Consider the following 22010-nt stretch of genomic DNA (forward strand, 5'->3'; position numbering starts at 1 on the left):
CACTGCAAATTTTCAGAGCCTATTGTAGAAAAACCATCTTTGGTAACACTTGCTTTTCCTAAGTAACCTGATGGAGATACAAACCCTCCCCTCCCTCTAGAACTGGATACAAGTACTGCAGTTTGCTCCATTTGGGTTTTTTCCTCCCACAGGTATCCCTTAATACCATAATGACAGTAGTGGTAGTGGGACTTACTTTGATAATCTGCAAAATTTGAGGGTTTTGAATTGTACTGGCACTTGATTTGACTCTCAGCTTCTGAAGCCTGCAGTGCTGGGATGCCATGAACAAGGTTTAACTTTGCTTGTAATTTTGGGGTAATTTTATGTAAATCAGTGCAATTTTTTCTAAAGTGCAAAAGCAATTAAATTGACTAGTCTTCCTCCTTGGTTTCTTTAGTGCAATGAAGTACGTTAATAACAATAATTTGGTGGGGATAAAAGTTATCCCCACAAAGATTAATTTTTAATGTTTTTATATTTGGAAATGTTAAATCAGTAGTTTTGTTGGAATGAGCTTCATTCTTTAAATACTTACCTGAATGTTTCAATAAAGATACATCAAATTATTACTCTGGAATTAAGTTATTGTTGAAGGAGACTTCGCTACATTCCAGCAAACCCTTTCTTTCCTTGCATGTGCAAAATCATTTAATGAAGTGCAGTGACTCACCTTGTCAGTCTCTAGCATTACCACCTCTACCTGCCCATCAAATTATTGCACTGGAGGAACAGAACCTAAACAAAGCCAAATTCTTACTTCAAAGAAACCCTGATTTCTACATAAGTAATGCAGAAAAAGCAAATTTCTTCTATCAAAATATTTTATTTTGAAAAGCACAGGAACAATGGTATTTGTGACCAGCAATATGCTATTTGCAACAAATTGCTCTTCTTGCAAGATTGTATTTCCTTAAAGCAATTGTGGGGGTGGGTTCCAGGTTAGATTTTGTCAGAGCAAACCTGCTCCCACAATCCTTCTTCATTTTTTTTGTATATTCGAGGCTTCCTGTCAGGAAACAGGGACCGAGATGGAAATGGATGTTCTTTTAGAAATGTTAATGTAGATCTAATGTGGGAAACGAAGTGGGGGGGCTCAGCCAGGGGTGACGTGGAAAGGTTCTGAAAAAGAAGATGGGAGCAAGAGCTGCTTGACATTCAGGATACAATGTTCTCATTATCCTGCCCCTCTAGAAGGTTATTCCCCACCCTCCCAGGGACAGCAGTGCACTGGGAAAAGTTTTGACATACTGTAACATCCCTCTCTCTACTCAGCTAGAAGGCAAAAAACCCCAAACCAGTTAGTTTCAGGTACCTGTAAAATCTGTGCATCATCTTGTTCCAACCAGAAATCCACATGTGGGAAAGGCCCCCAGAAGTAAGGCCCAATCCGGAGCTGTTCTGTCTTCGCATCGTAGATGTTGGTCAGCTGTAAGAACACAGGGAGGCTGCAGAGGCTGCAGGGCTCCCCCAGACAGGGGAGTTCCCCCCAGTCCAGCCTGGCCCAGACCACTGGGCCAGCCCAGCCCTGCTTCCCTGCAACTGCACGGACATCCCCAGCTACTGACAAACACAGCATGAAATGGTGACAACGAACCCAGAACCCAGAGACCACCAAAGGATATTTCCCTCAAACTTTGGATGTTTCATTGCCCCTAACTGGTTCCCCTGCCCATTTCCCCTGTTCCTTTTACTCACTGGTGCTCCTGTTAAGATGTGAGCTGAACGTAGACTCTCATCCGGCCCTTTTACTGGGAAGGTTGCAGGGAAAATCTCTGCTGTTTTAACATTCACAGCTGGTAGGAAATAAGAGATTAAATATAGTAAGAGTTAATTGTTTCAAGGCACTTCTTTACCATGACTGTGTCCCAAACAAAACTGTGTTGCAGAACTGCAGAACCCATCACACATTTTTATTTCTCAGACCCCAAGCCTGTGATAGTATGTTTCTATTTCATTTCCTTTGAAAGCATTTCAATATTCCAGAGATAAGTGAACTAATTAGAAAAAACACTGAGTAATCAAAGAGAAGAAGATTAAATTCTAAGCATAAATTTAGTGCAGTAGCTCGAGATGATAAACTCTTAAGTGCAGTTAAAGGAAAAAAAATCTGTTTGCATTTGTACACAGCCTCTTCATGTGTGCATCTCTCCAACTGTGGCACCACAGGAAAAGCATTTTTGCCTTGCCTCTGACAGTAGTGTGCAACTTTTAGGGTGGACTTTTCTCACTCATTAAAAGCAGTCCATCTACTACTGGAATCTGTTACAGGAATCCAGATACCAAAAGAAAGTTCAATTCTAAATTAACTAACTCACCTATTCCATAAATTATTGGAAAGTGAATATCCTGTTCTTCTCTGTCATTTAGTTCTGTAACAAAGAAAAAGAAGTCAAACTTGGATTTTAGTCTGAGCAGCATTTATTTCATTGTATGTTATTGGAGAGCAAGAGATTCTGATGTTGCATAAGACAGAAAAAACACAGGAAGCCTAAATTAAATACGGAAAAGAAGGCAGAGGTCAATAACAACATTCATGGGACTTGGAGCTGTCTCCCAACAGAGCAGCAGCTCCAGCCAACTGCCCCTGCTTCTGCAAGGACAATTTACAGGGAAAGAACCAGCATGCAGAAGAACCACCATGATGCCAAGGTTGAAAGATGTGAGTCACCAACACCTCTGACATGGAAAGAGGATGGAAATGTGACCTCAGCATGATACAAAGGAAAGGAAATTACTCCTCCATGTCACACACTATGAACTAACTGAAGTCTATGAATTTGTTGCTCCCTGCAGGGAGGCAGGTCCAGCAGCCCAGAGTGCCCTTGTCCTGGCCATGACTATGAGCTGGTTGCAGTGCAGCAGCACTTGGTAAGGAACAAATGCCCCCTGCATTGGCTCTCTGACATCGTCCCACACACATTAGCAGTAAAACTGAAAATTACATCGGAAAGGAGGACTTGTGCTGCTCTTTCTTACAGGACAGAGAAAAAGCCATGTCTGAGAAGTTCCCTGCTCTTTTATTTCGGGAAAGGTACTTCCAAACCCAAGGGAACATTTTCTTACCTGTTACACAGAAAGTTACTAAATGAACATCCTCTGGCTGGAGGTCAAACGCTCCTGTGATGACAAGGACAGCAAAAATGTCAGTGAGTGGTGGCAGGGCTCTGCTGTCTGGGGGCAAGGGGCACACACCTAAACCCCTGCCCCAGGTAAAGCAACAGCTCAAACAGGGTTCTGCACATGTGCTTCAAACGAACAGGAATTTACAGAGATGGGCCATTTGTAACAGCAAAAATCTGCTATGAAAGTGCTCTGCCACTTATCCCTTCTTCTGACACTGGTTTAGCTCAGGCATCATATCAGCTCTACATTTAGCAGGTTATATTTAAATGTTTTTTCCCTAAAATGTTACATAGATAGTGAACAAACCCAGTCTTTCATTAACTGTAAATTAGTTCTGCATTTCACCATCCCAAACACCAGAAAAATAACCTCTTTTAAGTTCTGATAGCAATATAGCATTACTGATTGAAATTGTACTTTGATGCATGAAAATCAGAATGTTAAAGTAAGTTAACCAAAATACTTTGTTCTGCACAGAACTCTCACATTACACAAAACACACATCAGGTGTCATAGCCACAAGGCTGCATCCCAGGGTCTTTGGTTTTCCTTTTTTGTTTACCCCCTCAAACACCTCCCTCCCATCCTGACACTTGCCCCATCCCTGCCCCCTCCCCATTCCAGTGGGGCAGACGCCTCTCCAGAAGTGAGACAGTGCAGCCCAGAGCACTCCCAGGTAAGCAGGTACTTTACACTTCCAATTGTTAGTAAAGCACTGCCATCACTCCACTGGACTATGGATTTTATAAAAACAGACCTGACATTTTTCATCAGACAATTCCAAACAATAATTAAATGTTATCACATTAAGGTATGAACTGAATGGTAACTGAATGATCCACATGTACAGATTGGGAGAGTGACAACACTGCCCATGATCCCAAGACGATGAGCAGGAATCAAGCCAGGAATCAAAGCCCAGCTGAACTGCACCCAATTCTCCACAGCCAGGGAGAAGTGACAGGATCAGACCCTGTGGCCCAGGCACTGGCCACGGGCAAGCCCCAGCAGTCCAGCCCCTCTTCACACCAAGTTCTCAGGCACAGAAAAAGACCCTTCACGTGAATCCACATTTTCTTCCAGTAAATGACTGGGGACTCAGACTACAAACAAACTCCACCCAAATCCAGCCAGAACTTTTTTTTTTTTTTTTTTGGACATGAGAGTGGAAAAAACGTGAACTTACTAAGAAGCTGATTAGTAAGTTTTTGTGATAACTGCCTATCATCATTGAAACCTCCAACTAGGTGCACTTCCAGCCTAACAGAGATGGAATAACAGGAAACAGCAATTAAAAAGACATCTCAAAATGAATAGCTTTACAAAATAATCCCCAGCCCAAATTGCAAAGCAATCATTAGAGAAGCCTCACTTATTACAATCACATGCACCAAGCTGGTTTGCATTACACAGCAAGTTATGATAATTCCATTCTGAAAACTTCAGGGATCATCCAGGAAATGGCAAGGAACAAGCTTGAAGAGGCATTAAATACATGCAATTCTATCCCAGGGGTATCCCTGGTACCTCTGGTTTGGACTAAACTTTGTAACCATCTTTCAGTTAATTAAACTTGAAGATTTTTGTTCCCATGACCTCCTCACAACTACTCTGGACCATGCAGCAGGGTTCTTCTCTAAGTAGTGTCTATGTAAAGTCCTTAAAAATCACGAATCTAAGTTCATGAGCTAGCTTTTGCTCTTACCAAACTACAGGGGCAAAACCCTCCACATCCAGAGAGAAGCTTGTCTGCTAAAATCTGTTTCAGAGCTTTTTACCCACTGTCCTATCCTCCACACCATTATTTTTTTAATGTGGACTTACAAAATTCCCTGATGGATTGTCAGATGCTGAAAAGAATTTACATTCTGAAGGGGAAAATATAATATAAACCAAAACCAAGTTATATGGAAAATTTTGCAAATCTGGAACAAAGTTAAATGGGAAACAGTAAACACAAACCTCATGGTTGTATTTTACAGACACTCCTCAGAACAGAACCATGCTTTAAACGACTGCTAAAAATACCCCCAAAATCATTATCAAGGAAGTGATTTTCAGTTTGCATGCGGCTGCTGAGCAAGAGCTGTTTCCCTTGTCTGAAGCCCACACAATCCCCTCACCACTCCCTGCCACACAGGCTGCAGTAACCTCTGAGAGAAGCAGAACAAGAAGGGAGCAGAGCTGACCTGCCACAGCCTGTGGAGTTAGAGAAGGACTTCACGGAGCTCATGATGAGCGACACCTCGGCCTCGGTGTCTGAGCCGTCGCAGTGGGTCAGGCACGTGGCTCCGCTGCCTGGGAGGGCACAGAACAGGGACTCGGTGACAGTGACACCAACGCTGGCAGTCCCCACTGCTGCAGGGAGAGCTGCCCCCCCTGCCTCGCTCCCCTCAGCACAGCAGCCTCCAGCAGGGAACACCCTCTGCAGGGGCCATTGTAAAATCAGCTCCTGCATGGGGTGCAAGTGCCCTCTTAACAGTGAGACACAATGGGCAACATCTCTAATGTCAGAAATCCAGGCACACAGTGAGGATCTTTCTACAAATTCTACCCCTGAAACATCCGAACTCTGCTCTGCCAGACTGCTGGACACAGCCCAGGGCTGCAATGGCACTGGCCACAGGAGCAGAGCAAGTTAAAATCTGCTCACGGAACCTCTCACACTAAACACACCAACTCTGAGTGAGTCTTTAGCTAACACATTATGTGACTTTAGGGGATTCAGGTTTGTATTAATGTAACTGCAGTTTATTTTATTAATGCCACATAAACCAGTAATAATTCCTTCCTTCAGGGGTACAGGCTTTGCTCTGAAGGTCCTCTAGAAGATACCTGTGTGTCGGAGCACAACTATGTGGCAGGTAGTGGCATCATCTGATCCAAGAATTGAAACAGAACCTATTTTAAAGGAGGAAAACACTGTAAGAACTCAGCTCTCACAATCACTGCTTCAGTATAAGAAATGTTTATGTTCCTACACACCATCTTTAGGGGTAGTCACTGCAAACTCTCTCTGCTGGACATAGAGAAGGCCTTTGGGTTCCACGATCTGAGCAGGCTGACTTCTCAGAAGTTTTGCCTTTTCCTAAAGATAAATGATAATAAATACTACAAATGATAACAGATACTACAGTAGCTGAATTCTCAGATGTATCCATTACTTCACAGAAACATCACCTCTGAAAAGCAAAGGGACTCAGGTCAGAGAGAAACATGCATGTTTTGTATTACAGAGTATTCTGAATTTTTAAAGTTTTTTGCTTTACTGACACTGACTGAGTTAATAGTTAAATCCCATTATTCCAGAGAATCACAAAACACCTTTCCCTGATATATGGACTATAAAATGGAGGCACAAGAAAAAGCTTTTAGATTGGGAAAAGATTACATTAGATGATACCAGAACTGATTTTGAAAGTTTAATCAGAACAGGAAACTTGAAATACAGAAGTTTCAGTCTTCTACTGCCATATTTCAGAATATTTATTTTGCACTTATTAAAATACTGTTGTTATTAGCTTGATTGGAAAACCCGGATTCCTGGGCTATGACTACTGCAGTGCTTCCTCACAGCCCTGCTGGGGACAAAGTGAATTTCCATTCTGGGCTCAAAAACACTTCACAGCTTTATCAAATTTGCCCTGGTTTTCTGCATAATCTCAAGGTCTGGACAGAAACACCTTCAGATGGGAAACAGCTCCCCAAGCAGCTCTGCTCACATTCCTGGCTCGCACTCCGCCGCTAAGATTATTACATTTATACCGAGGAAGCAAGGTGAGCACTGTTCTCAGAGCGCCCACCTTGCCTTTTTATCGCCAGTTTTTGTCATTTCACGCAAAGTGCCCGCCCGGCCCCGCCGGGGCACCCCCACCCCCGGCGCACGGCTGAGCCCCTCCGCCGACACCCATTTATTTGTTGTCCATCACCGGGGTTCTCCCGGGGTTCGGGCCGGGCCGGCCCTGTCCCGGGCCGCTTCACCCCGGGGCCGCCCCGCTCCGCCGCCCGCCCGCCCGCGACCGCTGCTGCTCCCCCGGGCAGCCCGGCCTCACCTCGAGGTGCGGGTGGGCGCGGATCATGTCCCGCGTGGGCCGGGCCAGGTCGACCCGCGCTCCGTTAACCAGCAGCGGCATCGCGGCGAGCGCCGGGCCCGGAGGCGGCTCCGCGCTCCCTCCCCAGGCCGCGCCGGGCCGGGCCGGGCGGCGCCGCGCGGGGCGCTGGGAGAGCGCGGCCGCGGCACCGCCCGGGAACGGGAACGGGGCTGAGGGAAACGGCCCGGGGCTGAGGGAAACAGCCCGGGGCTGAGGGAAACGGGCCGGGGCTGAGGGAAACGGCCCGGCCTCGGCACCGCCCGGGAACGGGAACGGCCCGGGGCTGAGGGAAACGGCCCGGGGCTGAGGGAAACGGGCCGGCCACGGCACCGCCCGGGAACGGGAACGGGGCTGAGGGAAACGGCCCGGGGCTGAGGGAAACAGCCTGGCCACGGCACGGCCCGGGAACGGGAACGGCCCGGGAACGGGAACGGCCCGGGGCTGAGGGAAACAGCCTGGCCGCGGCACCGCCCGGGAACGGGAACGGGGCTGAGGGAAACGGGCCGGCCTCGGCACCGCCTCACGGTTTTAACACGGTAACCTTGCAGAGATTACCCGGCCACTGCGGGAGATCCTTTAGTTGTGGTATGAAATAATAACGGTTATAAACCCACAAATGTACAAATCACTGAGTTATTAAGGTTGGAAAACACTTCTGAGATCATCGAATCCAAGCTCTATCCGAACATCACTGTGTCGACTGTACCATGGCACTGAGGACCACGTCCAGCCTGTTATTAAATGCCTTCCAGGTTTAATTACTCTCTCTGTGAAGAAATCATTCCCAATGTCCAACATAAACCGCCCCTGGCACAGTTTAAGGTTATGACCCCTTTTCCTACCACTGGGTGACTGGGAGAAGAGCCCGATTCCCACACCACCATCCTCTGCCCCAGCAACCACAAACTGGATTTTCAGACAATCCCAAAGACAACTATTTTTTCCTTAAAGATGAGGGGTTTATTTCCTCCAGTCATCTGTGGAATGCAGGCAGCCAGGCACCTGGACTGCCCACAGCCCAGAGACAGTAAATGCCCAGGACCCCAGTTCAGCCTTTCCATCCATCTTCACAGAAGTAAACTGTCCCTGAAGTGTCCCAGGCCAGGCTGGATTGGGCTCTGAGCAAACTGGTCTGGTGGAAGGTGATCCTGCCAGTGACAGGGTGGTTGAAACTAGGTGATCTTTAAAGTCCCTTCCAACCCAGGCCATTCTATGACTTTACGATTCTATAATAGAATAAATGCTTTCTTCAAAAGATACATTGCATTTCTCATGTGAGACAAAATTGTACCTTGGGATGAGCATCTCTCACAGCTGTTGGCATTTACAAATTCTCTTTAGCAAAACACCAGCCCCTGCCTGCAATTATACCCAGCAAACCAGAGCTGTCACAGCAAAGGTTCCAGAAACCCGTAAACAAAACTGTGTAACTTCAGTACAGACAGTTCAATGTCTGCACATTACACTTTTTTTGTTTGTTTTTGTTTTTTTTTTTTTTTTTTTTTTTTTTTCTTTTCATGATACATGGAAGCTCCCGAATTACATACCTGGTATCACAACTGAGAAGTTTTACACACCCTCATTTTGGAAGCAGTGTCTGAAGGGCATCTTTCAAAGGATGCTTTCCCTGCTGTTGATCAGAGGGTTCTTCCGTGCCAGGAGAAAATGCAATTATTTCAGATGGAAATCTATTGTTTATTACTCATGACTGACAAGAAAGAGGACTACAATTAAAACCAAAACTTCTCAGTTAATACAATGAAGAACAGATCCACTTACGCACTCTGCAATGTCATCCCCAAAACTAATTTCTGCAATCTGTCAGAACGAACACCCCACCTTTGAGAAGTCAGGCTACACAGAGGGCACCTCAGTTACATACAGACATGTGGTTTACTCAAGGATGTTAAGAATTGATTGCACTGTTTGCATCAAATTTTATTGGCTCCAAATAAAAATGTCTTGAAAGCCTCCAAGTTCAGATTATAAAGAAGGGCAACTGGAGTTTAGTCTTAAATACCTAAAATTTTCAACTAAATGTTACACAAATAACATTTATTTTTTCCCATTGTTTATATTCTTACTCAAATCTAAAAACCAGCAACCATGAAAAGACAAGAAACCTCTGTAGAGAAACTCTACACTGACTGACAGACACGTGGACAACACAAGGACACCACTGACACCATCACGTCCTTTCCACAAGGGATAATTTTTTTTTTTCTGTTTTCAGCATTCACATATAAACTTCAAATGTAGCAAATAAATACCTGTCTTGGAGTGCTTCACAAGCACCCAAAGAAAACTATCTACAAATAATTAATTCAGCTACTCCCTCATTTTCAACACTTCCAACAATCATCACTTTCACATGCCTGAACTTTCCTAGCTGGGAAAGGTGTATGTTAGCTACAGATTTAAGGAGGGATAATTCTTTCTGAGTACACTTCCCACTACCAAGTGGCTTCATTGAGTATGGCTCTACAGACAGGAAAAGCTGAAGAGATGTGTGTGGAAGAGGCACTGCCAGACTGGATTCATGCCCTGACTATTGAGAGATGTCCTGGTTTAGGGCAAATTTAGGAGGAAACTTCCAAAGGGGTCCCTCTAGAAAGCAGATTCAAGCAACATGGCTACTGACTGCTTTATTCCAATGCAGAGTAAGTGAAATCAAAATGCAATCAGTACAGGTTTTTTCCATTTTCTCAAGCCCCACATTGGGCACCAAAAAATGGCACCCTAGGACAAGAGATTACACCATTAATGTGAAACCAGATCAACAAGAAGAGTCATCAGAGTTGGAACACTGACAGTGGAATTCTGGCCCCCACACAAATCTGCAGGAAGAAACACCAGAATTTCACCCCTGATATAAAAAACCTCATAGAGAAACATTAGTAAACTAAGTTTTGAAGAGCTTGAAAAAACTATCAAAAAAATCCTTCTAAGTCACAAAAACCATTTCAATGTGAAATTTGTAAAATATCACCCTATTTATTCTCTTAAGCTTTTCTAGCAACATATAACTTTACCATATCTGTAGAAATCTGATGACTAAGAAACATAAGAAACAGTAATTTTTCTTAAATGTAGTTATCTAAACATTTGCCAGTTTGGAAAGTTGAGCTCAAGTCTCTTTCCAGAGCAAAACATTGCACACAATTTTCAGTCTATTCCACATTTTCCCTTCTGGTTGCCCGTATCACAGTGGGTATGGCACGTAACAGTCTGCAGGGGAGCCAATGCTGCTCACAGGGCTCCGTGTGTTGGACTCGTAAGAATTTGGTGCAATTTCAACCACACCATCATTTTGAGGAGTTTCTCCTTTCAAAAAGTCATCATCTTCATCTTCAGAACTACCCTGCAAAAATTTAAAAGGATCAGTGAAAGCAGGAAGATACTGTCAAATCTTAATAGAGACTAGGATTTACACTGTGATTGTCACAAGCAGCTGGAATGGTAAGAGAATTGTATGTACTCTGATTATGAAATAAGGAAACTAAATTACATCTACAGGGTGGATTTCCCAGTGACATCATCTCCATTTTCTGAGTACATTCATAAAGCTTTCAGATGGCTCCTGTGCTGCAGAAGAGGTAAAAGTGTTCTCAAGGCAAGAATGGATCAATTCCTAAAGCTTCCAAATTTCAAAGTTTCCCTTAAATGTACAGCACAGTTTTATCTACTTAAAAAAATATTCTACAATGAAAGCAGTTATAGCAGAACTGTGTTTGGATCAGGGAAGATTACCTTTTCAATGGGTTTCTTCAGATTCTCAAGGTCTTCAGCACTGAGCTCTTCCCAGAACTGATACATAGGATCAATAGTCTTCTTTGATCTGAGAGAGAAAACAAAGCACAGAATTAGTTATTGTATTCACAACAGAGGTACTTTTTAAATTGAAACCTCTGACAAGCTGGTTAAAATGCAGAATATGAAAGGTACAAAGGATCAGGGAGGAAAGTGAACGGCAGAAACACTGAAAGTTTCCTACAGATTATATTCATTATTTTCTAGAAGGAACAAAGGAGTAGTTCACTTTTCAATTCTACCTTTTGAGTATGTAGGGGTCAAAGGGGAAGAAGCTGTCGAGGGGGTTGGTGCAGGTCTGCACAAGGTCACCCCCGGTACCGCTCCGCACAACGGGGATCAACAGCCTGTTGTTCCTCTCAATAATTGTGTAGCAGAACACCAACTGGTATTTCCTTTAAAAAAGGGAATAAAGAAAAGATAAGCGCTTCTAGCACACCCAAAGCAAGATTTTCAGATGGATGGTATGAAAACACAAAGTTATTTTTTAACACATATCACTTCTATCTTCCATTTTCCAGCTGATATTAGGAGTTTGCAAGATAGAGGAAGGGAACAGACTCCTTATCTTGTGACTAAGCTCCTATAAACTTTATTCCAAATACAACCACACTGGCTCCAACACAGAGCAATCTATTTTTTAGGACTGCAGGATTCCATTGAAACTGACCTAGGAATAAACTTATCACACCTAGAATATGGAATATGGGCAGTGTTATGTCTCAATATTATTCAATACCGTGCCTAACAAAACCCTGCGCTGGTTTTAGATACACACAAAATATGTACCAAGCTGAAACTGAGGTAAATGAGCAGGTACCTGGTAATGGCAGCAAACAAGTTGACAACAGAAGGGATACAAATCTTCAGGGGGTTTAGCTGGCACATGACAATGCGCTCAAAATTTAAACTCTGCAGATATGACAGACCTTCAAAATAAGAACAAATGGCAAATATAAGTTAGATATCATATAAACTGAACTTAGTTTCTAAGAATTTCCAGTGTGACATTGCTGCACTTAGCACACCACCACAGAAGCACATCCTCACAGTGGAGGTCTGGCCCCAACACGTGTACAAGCCACCTCATTCTATTTAGAGCACAACAACATGCCATCAGATACTGACTGAATTTATCACTATAAAAATACAGCAACAGTTAAACTTCCAATTAATCCTTTCAAACCTAATATACTCACCTTTCCTTAAATTTCCATCCAAAAGTTGTTTATGACGGAAAATAAGTGTATAGAACACTGCCTGGCACGTAGAATAGAATGGTCCATGGAGAGCTACATCACAGTAGGCATTAGCTCCTTTATCCTGATTATCAATGTACTTATGCAACCAGTTCACCAGAAGATCCAGACATGCTTTTACTGTACTGTAGCGTAGGGAGAAAAAAGAAGTGTAAAAATAATACCTGCAATGGTGTAGAGAAGATGTTAAATATTCAAAAATCTCAGCAGTTATAAAAACATCCGTAAGAAAATCTCTTGGTAAAAGAATGATTCTGTTACAAGCTTTCTCCTTTATCTCAGCATAAAATGAATCTATCAGCACTGAAAACCCCAATCAGTGAAAGGACAGGATGCCAGAAGAGATGAATCCATGTTAACAACCAGAATCTTGGCTACAGGTAGTACAGAGCAATGTCTCCTATGTCTGCCACGTAATTCCAATACCAACCAACTCCAATGTTAAAGTCACCACACCCACCTGAACAGCACAAAAATATAGAATGTGTACATAAAAAGGAAGACATTTTAACCATTCTCTATCAAAATACTAGAACAAATGATCTCCCAGTTCCAGAGCCTGCAGAAAGTGCCTAACACTGGGTACTGAAAACATCAGAAACACTGGGAATCCATAACTGCCTGAAGTCAGCACAACCTACCCAGCACTTCTTGCTTAGTGAAGCCCTAAACAAGTCACGAACCTCAGGATTCATCAGTCTGCATCCTGTATGTGTTTTCCTGGCTTACTGACAAAGCAGTGGGAATAGAAGACCAATTCTCTACTTAAGCTCCTCAGTAGTATTAATTGTTTGGTTCTGCTCATGTATGAAAACAACTTACACAATGGGAATAAATTTAGCTCTTGCCAAGAAGCTGCCAATATAACTCCCAGCAGTCTGCCTGATTACTGAAGGATTGTTTGGATCCTGCAGTTTCTTCCAAAGATGGTCTAAAAATGCTTCAGCAAACCCCTGGAAAAAAAGACATAGAAATAGTGAGATGACACTGTTTAAGTAATAGATTCCTAATACTCAATTCCCAAAATTTCTATAACCAAACCATTACAAAAATCTATCTATAACTGCAGTAAATCACCACGCCTACACCTGATGGAAGAGCACGCATTTCTGTGTGTTTTTCTGTACTCAGTTGTACAAGAAAGAACAACAGTTTGTTGAGAAACATAGGAAAATTGAGGGGTGGGGGAAAAACAAACACAGACATGATTTTCAAATCAAAGATCTATCAGACAACATCTCAGCAATAGTTTTGGGATGCTGAAGAAACTTGCATCCCATGTCTTGGGTGCAAGAGTCCAACTGATTCTTGTCAAAGAGATCAGTTTTAACCAAGTTTGTTCCTTCACACTTGCTAAAATTCCATCTGTAAGTGGTTTATGAACAACATGGGAAGAGCAACCATAAAGAAAAAGAAAGGAGTAACGGAGAAGGAAAAGAAAGTGAAGATACTAATGTACTTGCTATCTTCAGAGTAGAATTACAGCAGAGAAAATTGTTTTGTTTATTTATGATGCAGAAATGACAGAGGACACTGTATTTTAAAACCAGCTTTTACTCACCAATTTAAAGCTACAGATGTAAAACATGAAATACTGTACGTGACATGAAGCATGGGTTGGTAAAATGAGCTTGTCAAAAACAGAAACCAGATCCCGATATAAATCCTTCGTGTTGCTGATGTTGAGCTTGCCTACACAACAAAGAAACAAAACAAAATGAGCCATTTCAGGGGTTTTTTCCCCACTCTCATGCTGCAGAAGTGGTATTTATATCTTTCTACACCAGTAAGACTATGCAAAGAAAAACTGTCAACCTGACTTCTCAGTTTATCTGACATCTAAAAATCCAGGTGTAGAATTCTACTGCTTTTTAAGGTGGTGTAAATGAAGAATCTTTCTGTAGCGTGTGCACATATATAAAGTTGCTAGACAAGGCAACCTTTGCAATAATGCGTTAGCTCAGAAGAGCAATCAAAGAAATAAATTACCTGACTTATGTGATGAAGATACAGCATAATGGTTTCTAAATATTGTTCTAGATATATAAATCTAAGGAGTTAAAACCCTTAATACATAGCAGTGAAAGATATTTATTTCTTCTTTTTTTCCTGTGTAACAAGGCCATCTGATTGATGTGTCTGGTTGTTTTGATCTACTTCCAGTCCTTGTGATGTTAAAATGATCCATAATTCTAACACCCAAGTAGGGCAAATGATAAAAACAGCTGGATACAGTATCATATTAATGGAATCAGAATGTCTCCAAGTGAAGACTAAACCTCTGAAGTCCTAACTGTACCTCTCACAGCACCTGGGCAGAGGCAGGAATGTGGACTACAGCCTGCTAATGACAGAGTTCTGCTCTATCTTGCAGTACAGAGAGAAAGAACTCCTCTTATGTCTTTCTTACTTGTTAGCAGAGCAACAAATTTGGTTATAGAGCAAGTGTTCTCACCATCCACATGGCAAACATCTCTAATGTATGAAAACAGGATTGTCATCAGGATGTCCAGCCGCTCTGCAAGCGGATGGGCCATTCTCTCAACACTGGGAGAGACAACTTTGTTTCCTTTTCCATCTTCATCTTCCTCCTGGTAGATAAAATGGCACATGCAGCTTTTAAATACACAAATCACAGAGACAGCAATTACAGGAAAAGTCAAACTAAATTTATCTTTCAGCAATATGCTAAAGTTTCATCTTTGTTTTTTTTAACAAGCAGTATGTCATTATACAGTATAAGCAAATTTTTGCATACTAAGCCAAGTATCATGAATTCTTTAACTCATTTTATAGCACAGCTGCTTATGTTTTTACATAATGAAATGGATGTACCACTTTTTTGCTGGGTGTTTACATGAGTAAGGTCAATACCTGAGAACACATTAATCATCTGTCAGCTGTTCAGGTTTCAAGAGCAGTGTGCAGTGCAGTAACAACAAAGTAATCATTAATTTCTACACCTAAGTTCATTGCCATTTCAGGAGTGATAGTTTTACTAAAAAAAAATTCAATAGAACAAGATAACCAACCATGTCAAAAAGTCCCTCCTCTGTAGATTTTTCCTCACTAGCACAGTTATTAGCAGTTTCTTCAGCATCTTCAATATCTTGCTGTGGAGTGCTAACCTACAGTTGAAAACAAGGAATTAATTTCTGTAAAACCATGACAATAGTATGAAATTGAGTTTTTTATAATTTATATAAAAGACATGACAACATAAGTAAGCTCTTGATTAAATTTGATCCTGAACTAAATAAACATTTTAAAACTTAATGATGTGACATACACAAATGTAAACTCAAACTTTCTGAAACTTTACCTCCCCAGCATATGCTCTCCCCAGACTGTTATACAGCAAGGCAGAAAGCCATGATCATTTACAGTGCTTTTTTTTAGGACTCCTGCCTTTTTTTAGGACTGTAATCCTTTTACTTCAAAGAGATGACACAACCAGTCAACCATACAAAGGAAGGGAAGCACATTCTCTGCACATTAGCACCCATCACTACAAGACAATTATTTGGATTCTGGCAGAGACTCAAGGCAGAGTGTAACAGTACACACCATACAGTTACCTTCAGGTGTAGACACATCTTTATCCTGGGAATGAAGTGTAAATTTGGCTGGGTTTATATCCATGATCACCTGTGCATTTTTTGTAGAGTACAAAAACGAAGCATACTTCATTTCCTACTCTGCATATTTTAATGCCAACCTTCCAGAAAAGGTAACACAGAATAAACTTACATCCAACTTCAGCAGCTTTTCAATAATAAGCTCCAGAATCTGAAGCCTCAGAGTTGGAAGATACACAGTAACTCGCAGCAGATTATGGACATAACATTCCTATGACACAAAATTAATTGGTATGAATAACAGTGTTAACAGAAAGTCAAATTTCTGCAAAGGACTTTGAGAAAACATGTTTCTTAATTTGTTACCTAAAAACCCAGAAATAGGTTTAAACAGATTGTGTTCAATGAAGAGTAAGTTAATGTATTAACATTAACTTTCAGTATTTGTGTCACTATTAACTGTTTAATCTGCTCTTTTTATACACATTTTCCTCACTACCTCTAAATATAGTGTAAAGATTCTATAAGAAAAGTTATTCATTTTCATAGGAGTTTATGTCTAGACTTTCTTTAGGAAAATGAAGCATATGCTTCACTGTAGCTAGAACCAGCTATATATGCTTGAAATTAGACCAAATGTATCTTTATTTCAGATTATTAAAATATACCAGCAGCAAATCTAAATTGAACAGCTATGGCTCTTCAGTAATTCTGATTATAAATCAAGCAGCTTAACAGACAAGTTTTGTGAGCATGCATGGGCCCACCCATGTGTACATGTACAAAAGACAACGTTGCAACTTTCATAAAGCAAAACTATCAAGTCGCTGCACACAATCAGGTAGTGTGCCACATCTAAGTACACCACAGTCTACTTGTGAATAAGCATTATAACACAACCTTTAATTACATGAGCACATATGATTTTTCCACAGGCCATCTTGTTCATTTTTTTCACAGGCTTAGTCAGTACACAAAATGGATAGAAAACGTTTAATGAGAAAGTATTAACTGTAAATATTAAACAGTGCATGGACCACATTGTATTACACTTCATTTGAGCTCTGCCCTGAAAACAGCTACACATTTCTTTACATCTTGTCCCTCACTGAGCTGCTAAGTAAATAAATCTCCTAACACCATGTAAGAGCTATTATTCCCCCATTTTACAGATGGGGAGATGGTGCTTAAAGTTATTTGGATTAAGACAACAATTTTTAAAAATTGCAAGATAGATAAAGAACTTTGGGGATTTTTCAGCACTTGATGAGTTCAAAACACAGCTTTGACTGAACTTAGGTGGAGAAGCAGGGCTTTGCCTTTCTGTAACACGAAGTGCCAACATATCAAGCTGGAACAAACAAAGAGAATGATAAAACAACAGCCATAACCTGTCAAAGGTTTACAGCTTGTTTTTCAGCACACAAACACTATGATAAAGCTATAATAAAATAATAGCGCTTTACTGGCAATTTGGATTTCGCCTGAAATGTCCATTGTCTCTTGTTTGCTTCTCAAATCCCCTGTTCTTCTGCCAAAGACTTTCCAGGTTTGATAACAGACAAGACAGGTCTCCTTAGTACACAATCTGAGACTCCTCATCAAGGAGGTCCATGGTGTACATGGTATACATCCAGTGGGAAAAATATGTGTGATGTCTTTAAAGATGAGCACAACGCTTGTGCACAAAAAACTCAGAATGCTTGGAGAGCCTTACACTAAACAGACACAATCCTATACGTGGTTATTATATATGTAATTCTTATATATGCAACAATATTCTTCAAAAATCTGCATGGACTGCCACTGAATCAGTTGTAATACTATACAGAACATTTATGCATTTAGATAAACAGATGAACAGATCAACAAAAATAGTCACAGCTCTTACCAGAGTTCTTTCTGATTTATTAATGAAAGGAAAGAATTCCACAAGTATCGGCATGAGAAACTGTGGTGTCCTACAATTAATTAAAAACCAAAAATCAGACCTAAAAGTTATAGGTTTGCAAATGTTGAACTCCAGCACTCTAAAGGTGTACTGGAATAAGCTTATTTAACAGGAACTTTATTTTAAGGTAAGTAATTGTATAAAATGTGGTTTGGCAAAGATCACTGGGCAGATAATAAGTGTCAAACTTTCACAATGCACTCATTGGAAGCCACTTCAAATATCACTATAGAGTACAGAATACAGAAGCCACTATCAACACCACTTTTCCTACCTCCCATTTCTGTTAACAGGATTTTCAGCGGCTGATGCCTGACAGAAACTCCATGTTTGTATAAAGCAGTCTACCAGTTATTGAATACTAGGAAGATTCATGTAATGAAATGAAGTGTTATGCTTCCAATTAAGATAGGAAAAAACCCATCAGTTCACAAGCTTTAAATCTGCAAGAAAAGGGCACACAAACCCAAGGGATTCTGTACTTACGAAGGAACATATCTTGCAACAGTTTGCAATGCTCTGTGGCATGTATCAAAGTTTTCAGAGATGTCTAGAGAAAGAAAAAAGAATTCTTATGCACTTGGTTACAGAAAAGTAAATCAGGAACCAGTAAAAACAGTTCATATCAACTACACAATTGAATGATTCCCAAGAAAACTGCATTTGCCAAAATGCTCTTTTGCGGGGGTGTACACTGAGATAAATAAAATAGAAAGCAAACAACTAACTTTTCTTTGGCTTTGAAACAACCTAGGTCTAGGAATGTTTCCCTATGCATTCTATTCCTACAGATACAGCACCAACAGGAATAGTTTCAAAGTAATAAGTGGGTCAGCACACCATTGATTTGAGTACAAGAAAGTCTTTGACTTAGGAATTTAAGGATGTTTCTTATGTTTTACTTGAACTCAGCTCAATTAATTTTGTAAAAAAGGAGCAACATGCACTGGATACTGTTTCGGTAAAGGCACTACAGCAGCATGTATATCTATATACTTTATACTCACTTTCATCATCATCATCAGAATCTGAAATATCCACATCATCTTCTCTGATGGTTATTCGAGCTAGTAAAAAAAAAAAAAAAGATTATTACATCTTTTTTCAATTGTATACATCTTATAGGTAAGAAATTCAGTAGCAAATACACTGAACAACAGTCTCCAGCACAACTAGAGCGTCAAAATTAGCTGCAAGACCTTCTTAAAGACTGTTATTTACAGAACTAGGAGGTTCTTGAGAACATCTGACATGATCTTCACTTCAGCTTTTGGTTTTTTAGTAGTTAAGATATTATACAGTTCATTCATTTCCAAGACATCTTCAGAACAAGATCTGTATTAGCACCCAGAATATATCCTCTAAAATCTAGGTACAGAAAACTATCTGTATGACAGTCAACATGAAAAAACTCAATAATCCAATAATTAATTGTGTTATGGACTGTGTTTATACAGAACTTATCTATATAGGGATTTTGATGAGCAAACAAAGACCAATAAGAGAGAAGTAACCTACGGGGGACAAACTGTGACACGATCATCCGCAGGCACGGCCTGAGATGCACAGTTTGTGCTGACACAAGATTGCCAAGGAAGCCCAGATATTCTTCCACTACCTCTCGGCTCCTTCTCAACCATGGTAGCTTCTAAAAGTAAGCAAAGATCAAGATGTCAAAGAAGGATGTTTTGAGTACTAAACTCTTAGTCTTCCCATGTAGCAAACAGATACTTACCAGCAAAATGTTGACCAGTTGTCCAAGCTCTTTGGTCAAATATGCAACAGAAGCTCGAAATTCATGCAGCCAATTAATGATCTGGGCATCCTTTAAATCAGCAGAAAAAAATAGGTTAACTATTTCAATAAACAATACTACCTATTAGCAGAAAATACCAAAATCCTTAGAAGTCAAAGATTAAGGCTGTAAATAGAAATTGTTTTCACACTAACATGAAAGGAAATTCAGTTTGTGCCCTCACCAATGAAAGTTCTTGAATGCAGAATACATTCATGCCAGCTCCTAAACCAACAGACTGACATGAAGGTTTCAGTCAGATTAAGCAAGGCATGAAACCTCCCTCACACAGAACATAAAAGAAATGGTATTCCATCATCATTTTCTTTTCTCTTTTGCTCTAGTTTAAGCAGAAGGGACACTCAAATCTTGAAACAGCAAACATGGCTGGTGCTCGTAGCTATACAGAAGAGCTGTGAAACAATACTTCTGGGTATAACTACTAAATGCATATGTGTGTTACTGCCTAATTAAATCAGATTTAGTGAGAACAGAAGGTAAAATTCGATGCAACTTTAAGGCTATGAAAATTAGAAACCATGTCTGATCTACAGAAGAGTCTCCATAATCAACCATCAGTGACCTAAAAAGATGGTATCTGGAACAGAGACTCAAGGGTAGAACAGGGTCAGTAAGCATGAGACATCATTTATAAAGATCCTGCATATACCTATGCATACAAAAAAGACATTTTTTTTCCATTTAGAGTTTTAATCCTGATGGTTTTTGCAAAGAAAAAAATGCTGTTTAATCAAATTTAAATCTTTAAAGCAAAGGCTTTGTGTAGTCACCAGAATGACTTGTCTGGTGATTACACTCAGACAGACAAACTTTAAATCATCAGACCCCTGACTATCAAAGTCTTACCTTTATGTCTGGATCTGATAGCTGATGTTTTAACAATTCAAAATCTGTAGTGTCACCCTAGCAGGGGAAACAAAAATAAATAAATTACTTTTTTTTTTTCCTTCAGTAAAAACTACCAATTTCATCAATGCATCTGAACAACCAACTATTGAACAGGTACATCAAGAATACAAGACAACCAGCTCAAGAAAGCTGAACAGTAACAGGAAAGCAGCAGTAACAGGGTGTCATCCCAGAAGGCAACCGAGGCTGCTGGCTCATTTTCAGCTGCTCTCCCTGCAAACACAGCTGGATCCCTGTGCACACTTTAGCATAAGCCAGGCTTTACATTCACCCAGCCACGCAGGTTGACTCACGGGGGAATCTTTTCGCTCGCACAGCAATTCTGCCTGGCACAAGCCTACAACGCTCAGCCGCCTTCAATTTTTTCCCTAAGGCTTCAGGCACGGTCTTGCATAAGGCGAAACGAGTGTTCTCACGGAATGACCCCCGAAACCAGCAGTCCGTGCGCAGCGCAGGCCCCTGAGAAGCCGCAGTCACCTTTTCGTACTTCAGCAGGATCTCGGTCAGGGTCCCCCCGAACCGCACCGTCTTCCTGGGCGGGGAGCTGATGAACTCGTCCGCTCCCAGCATGGTCACGGCGCCTGCGGGGAGGGGAAGCCGCGTGAGCACCGCTCGGAGGCCCGGGCACCTCTCGGGCCCCTCCTCAGCCGGGAGAGCCGCGGGGGCCGCCGTTCCCCTCCCAGGATCCCTCCCGCTGCCCGCCCTTGCCTTGCGGCGGCGGCCGCGCCCGCGCTACCGGGGCCAGCGGCGCCTCGCCCCGCGCCCGGCGCGCCCCGGCCGCCCGCGCCGCCACATGCCGCTCCGGCGGAAACTGCGCGGCCGGGCGGAAACCGCGCCGGCGGCCCGCCCCCGCACCGCCGCGCCGCGCCGCCGGGCGGCGGCAGCGAGCGGGCTCGGAGCGGCACCGAGCGGGACAGGGCGGCACCAGAGAGGGACAGAGTGGCACCGAGCGGGCTCGGAGCGGCACCAGAGAGGGACAGAGCGGCACCAGCGAGCCGGGACAGAGCGGCACCGCCGGGCGGCGGCACCGAGCGGGCTCGGAGCGGCACCAGAGAGGGACAGGGCGGCACCAGAGAGGGACAGAGCGGCACCGAGCGGGACAGAGCGGCACCAGAGAGGGACAGAGCGGCACCGAGCGGGCTCGGAGCGGAACCGCCGGGCGGCGGCACCGAGCGGGCTCGGAGCAGCACCGCCGGGCGGCAGCGCTGAGCGGGAAGGGAGCGCTGGGAAGGAGCAGCCGCGGCGCTGCCCCCGCCCACCGTGGTGAAGCCAGGCAAGAGGAGCGGGAAGCTCTACTCTCGTCACCGTTCTGGGTTTACACTGACTCCCGGTAGCGATCCCAGCGTCCCGGGGTGCGTGAGCAGAAATCCAGATTGATCCCCAGGGCCATGGTGGAGCGAGCCCACCCCGGGATGGTTCACAGGCGAGCGCTCCCCGACCCCTTGGGCAGCTCGCCGCGAGCAGTGGGAG

The 22010-nt window shown here is 42.5% G+C and overlaps 2 protein-coding genes across 3 annotated transcripts; both read right to left on the bottom strand.

Moving 5' to 3' along the window:
• Positions 1-806: 806 nt before the first annotated feature.
• On the bottom strand, positions 807-7338 carry NTAN1 (N-terminal asparagine amidase). The gene is made up of 10 exons (XM_021539672.3): positions 7179-7338; positions 6112-6214; positions 5962-6027; positions 5316-5424; positions 4313-4386; positions 3067-3120; positions 2319-2372; positions 1699-1796; positions 1316-1429; positions 807-1122 (listed from the first exon to the last, which is right to left on the bottom strand). The coding sequence occupies exons 1-10, from the start codon at positions 7257-7259 to the stop codon at positions 943-945; spliced, it is 933 nt and encodes a 310-aa protein (XP_021395347.2). The 5' UTR covers positions 7260-7338; the 3' UTR covers positions 807-942.
• A 1796-nt stretch (positions 7339-9134) lies between these two features.
• On the bottom strand, positions 9135-21368 carry RRN3 (RNA polymerase I transcription factor RRN3). 2 transcript variants are annotated; one of them, XM_021539831.3, is made up of 18 exons: positions 21249-21368; positions 21018-21121; positions 20478-20534; positions 19551-19640; positions 19334-19463; positions 18823-18882; positions 18302-18365; positions 17756-17825; positions 16037-16135; positions 15319-15414; positions 14742-14877; positions 13848-13978; positions 13109-13239; positions 12227-12411; positions 11848-11956; positions 11270-11422; positions 10968-11055; positions 9135-10578 (listed from the first exon to the last, which is right to left on the bottom strand). In XM_021539831.3, the coding sequence occupies exons 2-18, from the start codon at positions 21108-21110 to the stop codon at positions 10420-10422; spliced, it is 1851 nt and encodes a 616-aa protein (XP_021395506.1). In that variant the 5' UTR covers positions 21111-21121; positions 21249-21368; the 3' UTR covers positions 9135-10419. The 2 variants fall into 2 exon arrangements, with proteins under 2 accessions (XP_021395506.1, XP_085448492.1); XM_085592366.1 differs by lacking the exon at positions 21249-21368 and having other exon boundaries at positions 20834-21056.
• Positions 21369-22010: the final 642 nt, after the last annotated feature.

The sequence above is a fragment of the Lonchura striata genome, chromosome 14, assembly GCF_050655825.1.
Source record: "Lonchura striata isolate lonStrDom1 chromosome 14, ASM5065582v1, whole genome shotgun sequence".
Classification (NCBI taxonomy): domain Eukaryota; kingdom Metazoa; phylum Chordata; class Aves; order Passeriformes; family Estrildidae; genus Lonchura; species Lonchura striata.

What these genes read in the sequence shown, in the direction of transcription:
- NTAN1 (XM_021539672.3), bottom strand. Translation starts at nt 7,259, where the DNA reads ATGCCGCTGCTGGTTAACGGAGCGCGGGTCGACCTGGCCCGGCCCACG. An exon ending in AGTGACTACCCCTAAAGATG is followed by an intron (nt 6,028 to 6,111) that starts GTGTGTAGGAAC and finishes CCTTTAAAATAG; the next exon opens with GTTCTGTTTCAATTCTTGGA. An exon ending in AACTCCACAGGCTGTGGCAG is followed by an intron (nt 4,387 to 5,315) that starts GTCAGCTCTGCT and finishes CATCTCTGTTAG; the next exon opens with GCTGGAAGTGCACCTAGTTG.
- RRN3 (XM_021539831.3), bottom strand. Translation starts at nt 21,110, where the DNA reads ATGCTGGGAGCGGACGAGTTCATCAGCTCCCCGCCCAGGAAGACGGTG. An exon ending in AGATGTTTGCCATGTGGATG is followed by an intron (nt 13,979 to 14,741) that starts GTGAGAACACTT and finishes TTTGTTGTGTAG; the next exon opens with GCAAGCTCAACATCAGCAAC. An exon ending in ACATCTGTAGCTTTAAATTG is followed by an intron (nt 13,240 to 13,847) that starts GTGAGTAAAAGC and finishes CTTTTTTTCCAG; the next exon opens with GGGTTTGCTGAAGCATTTTT.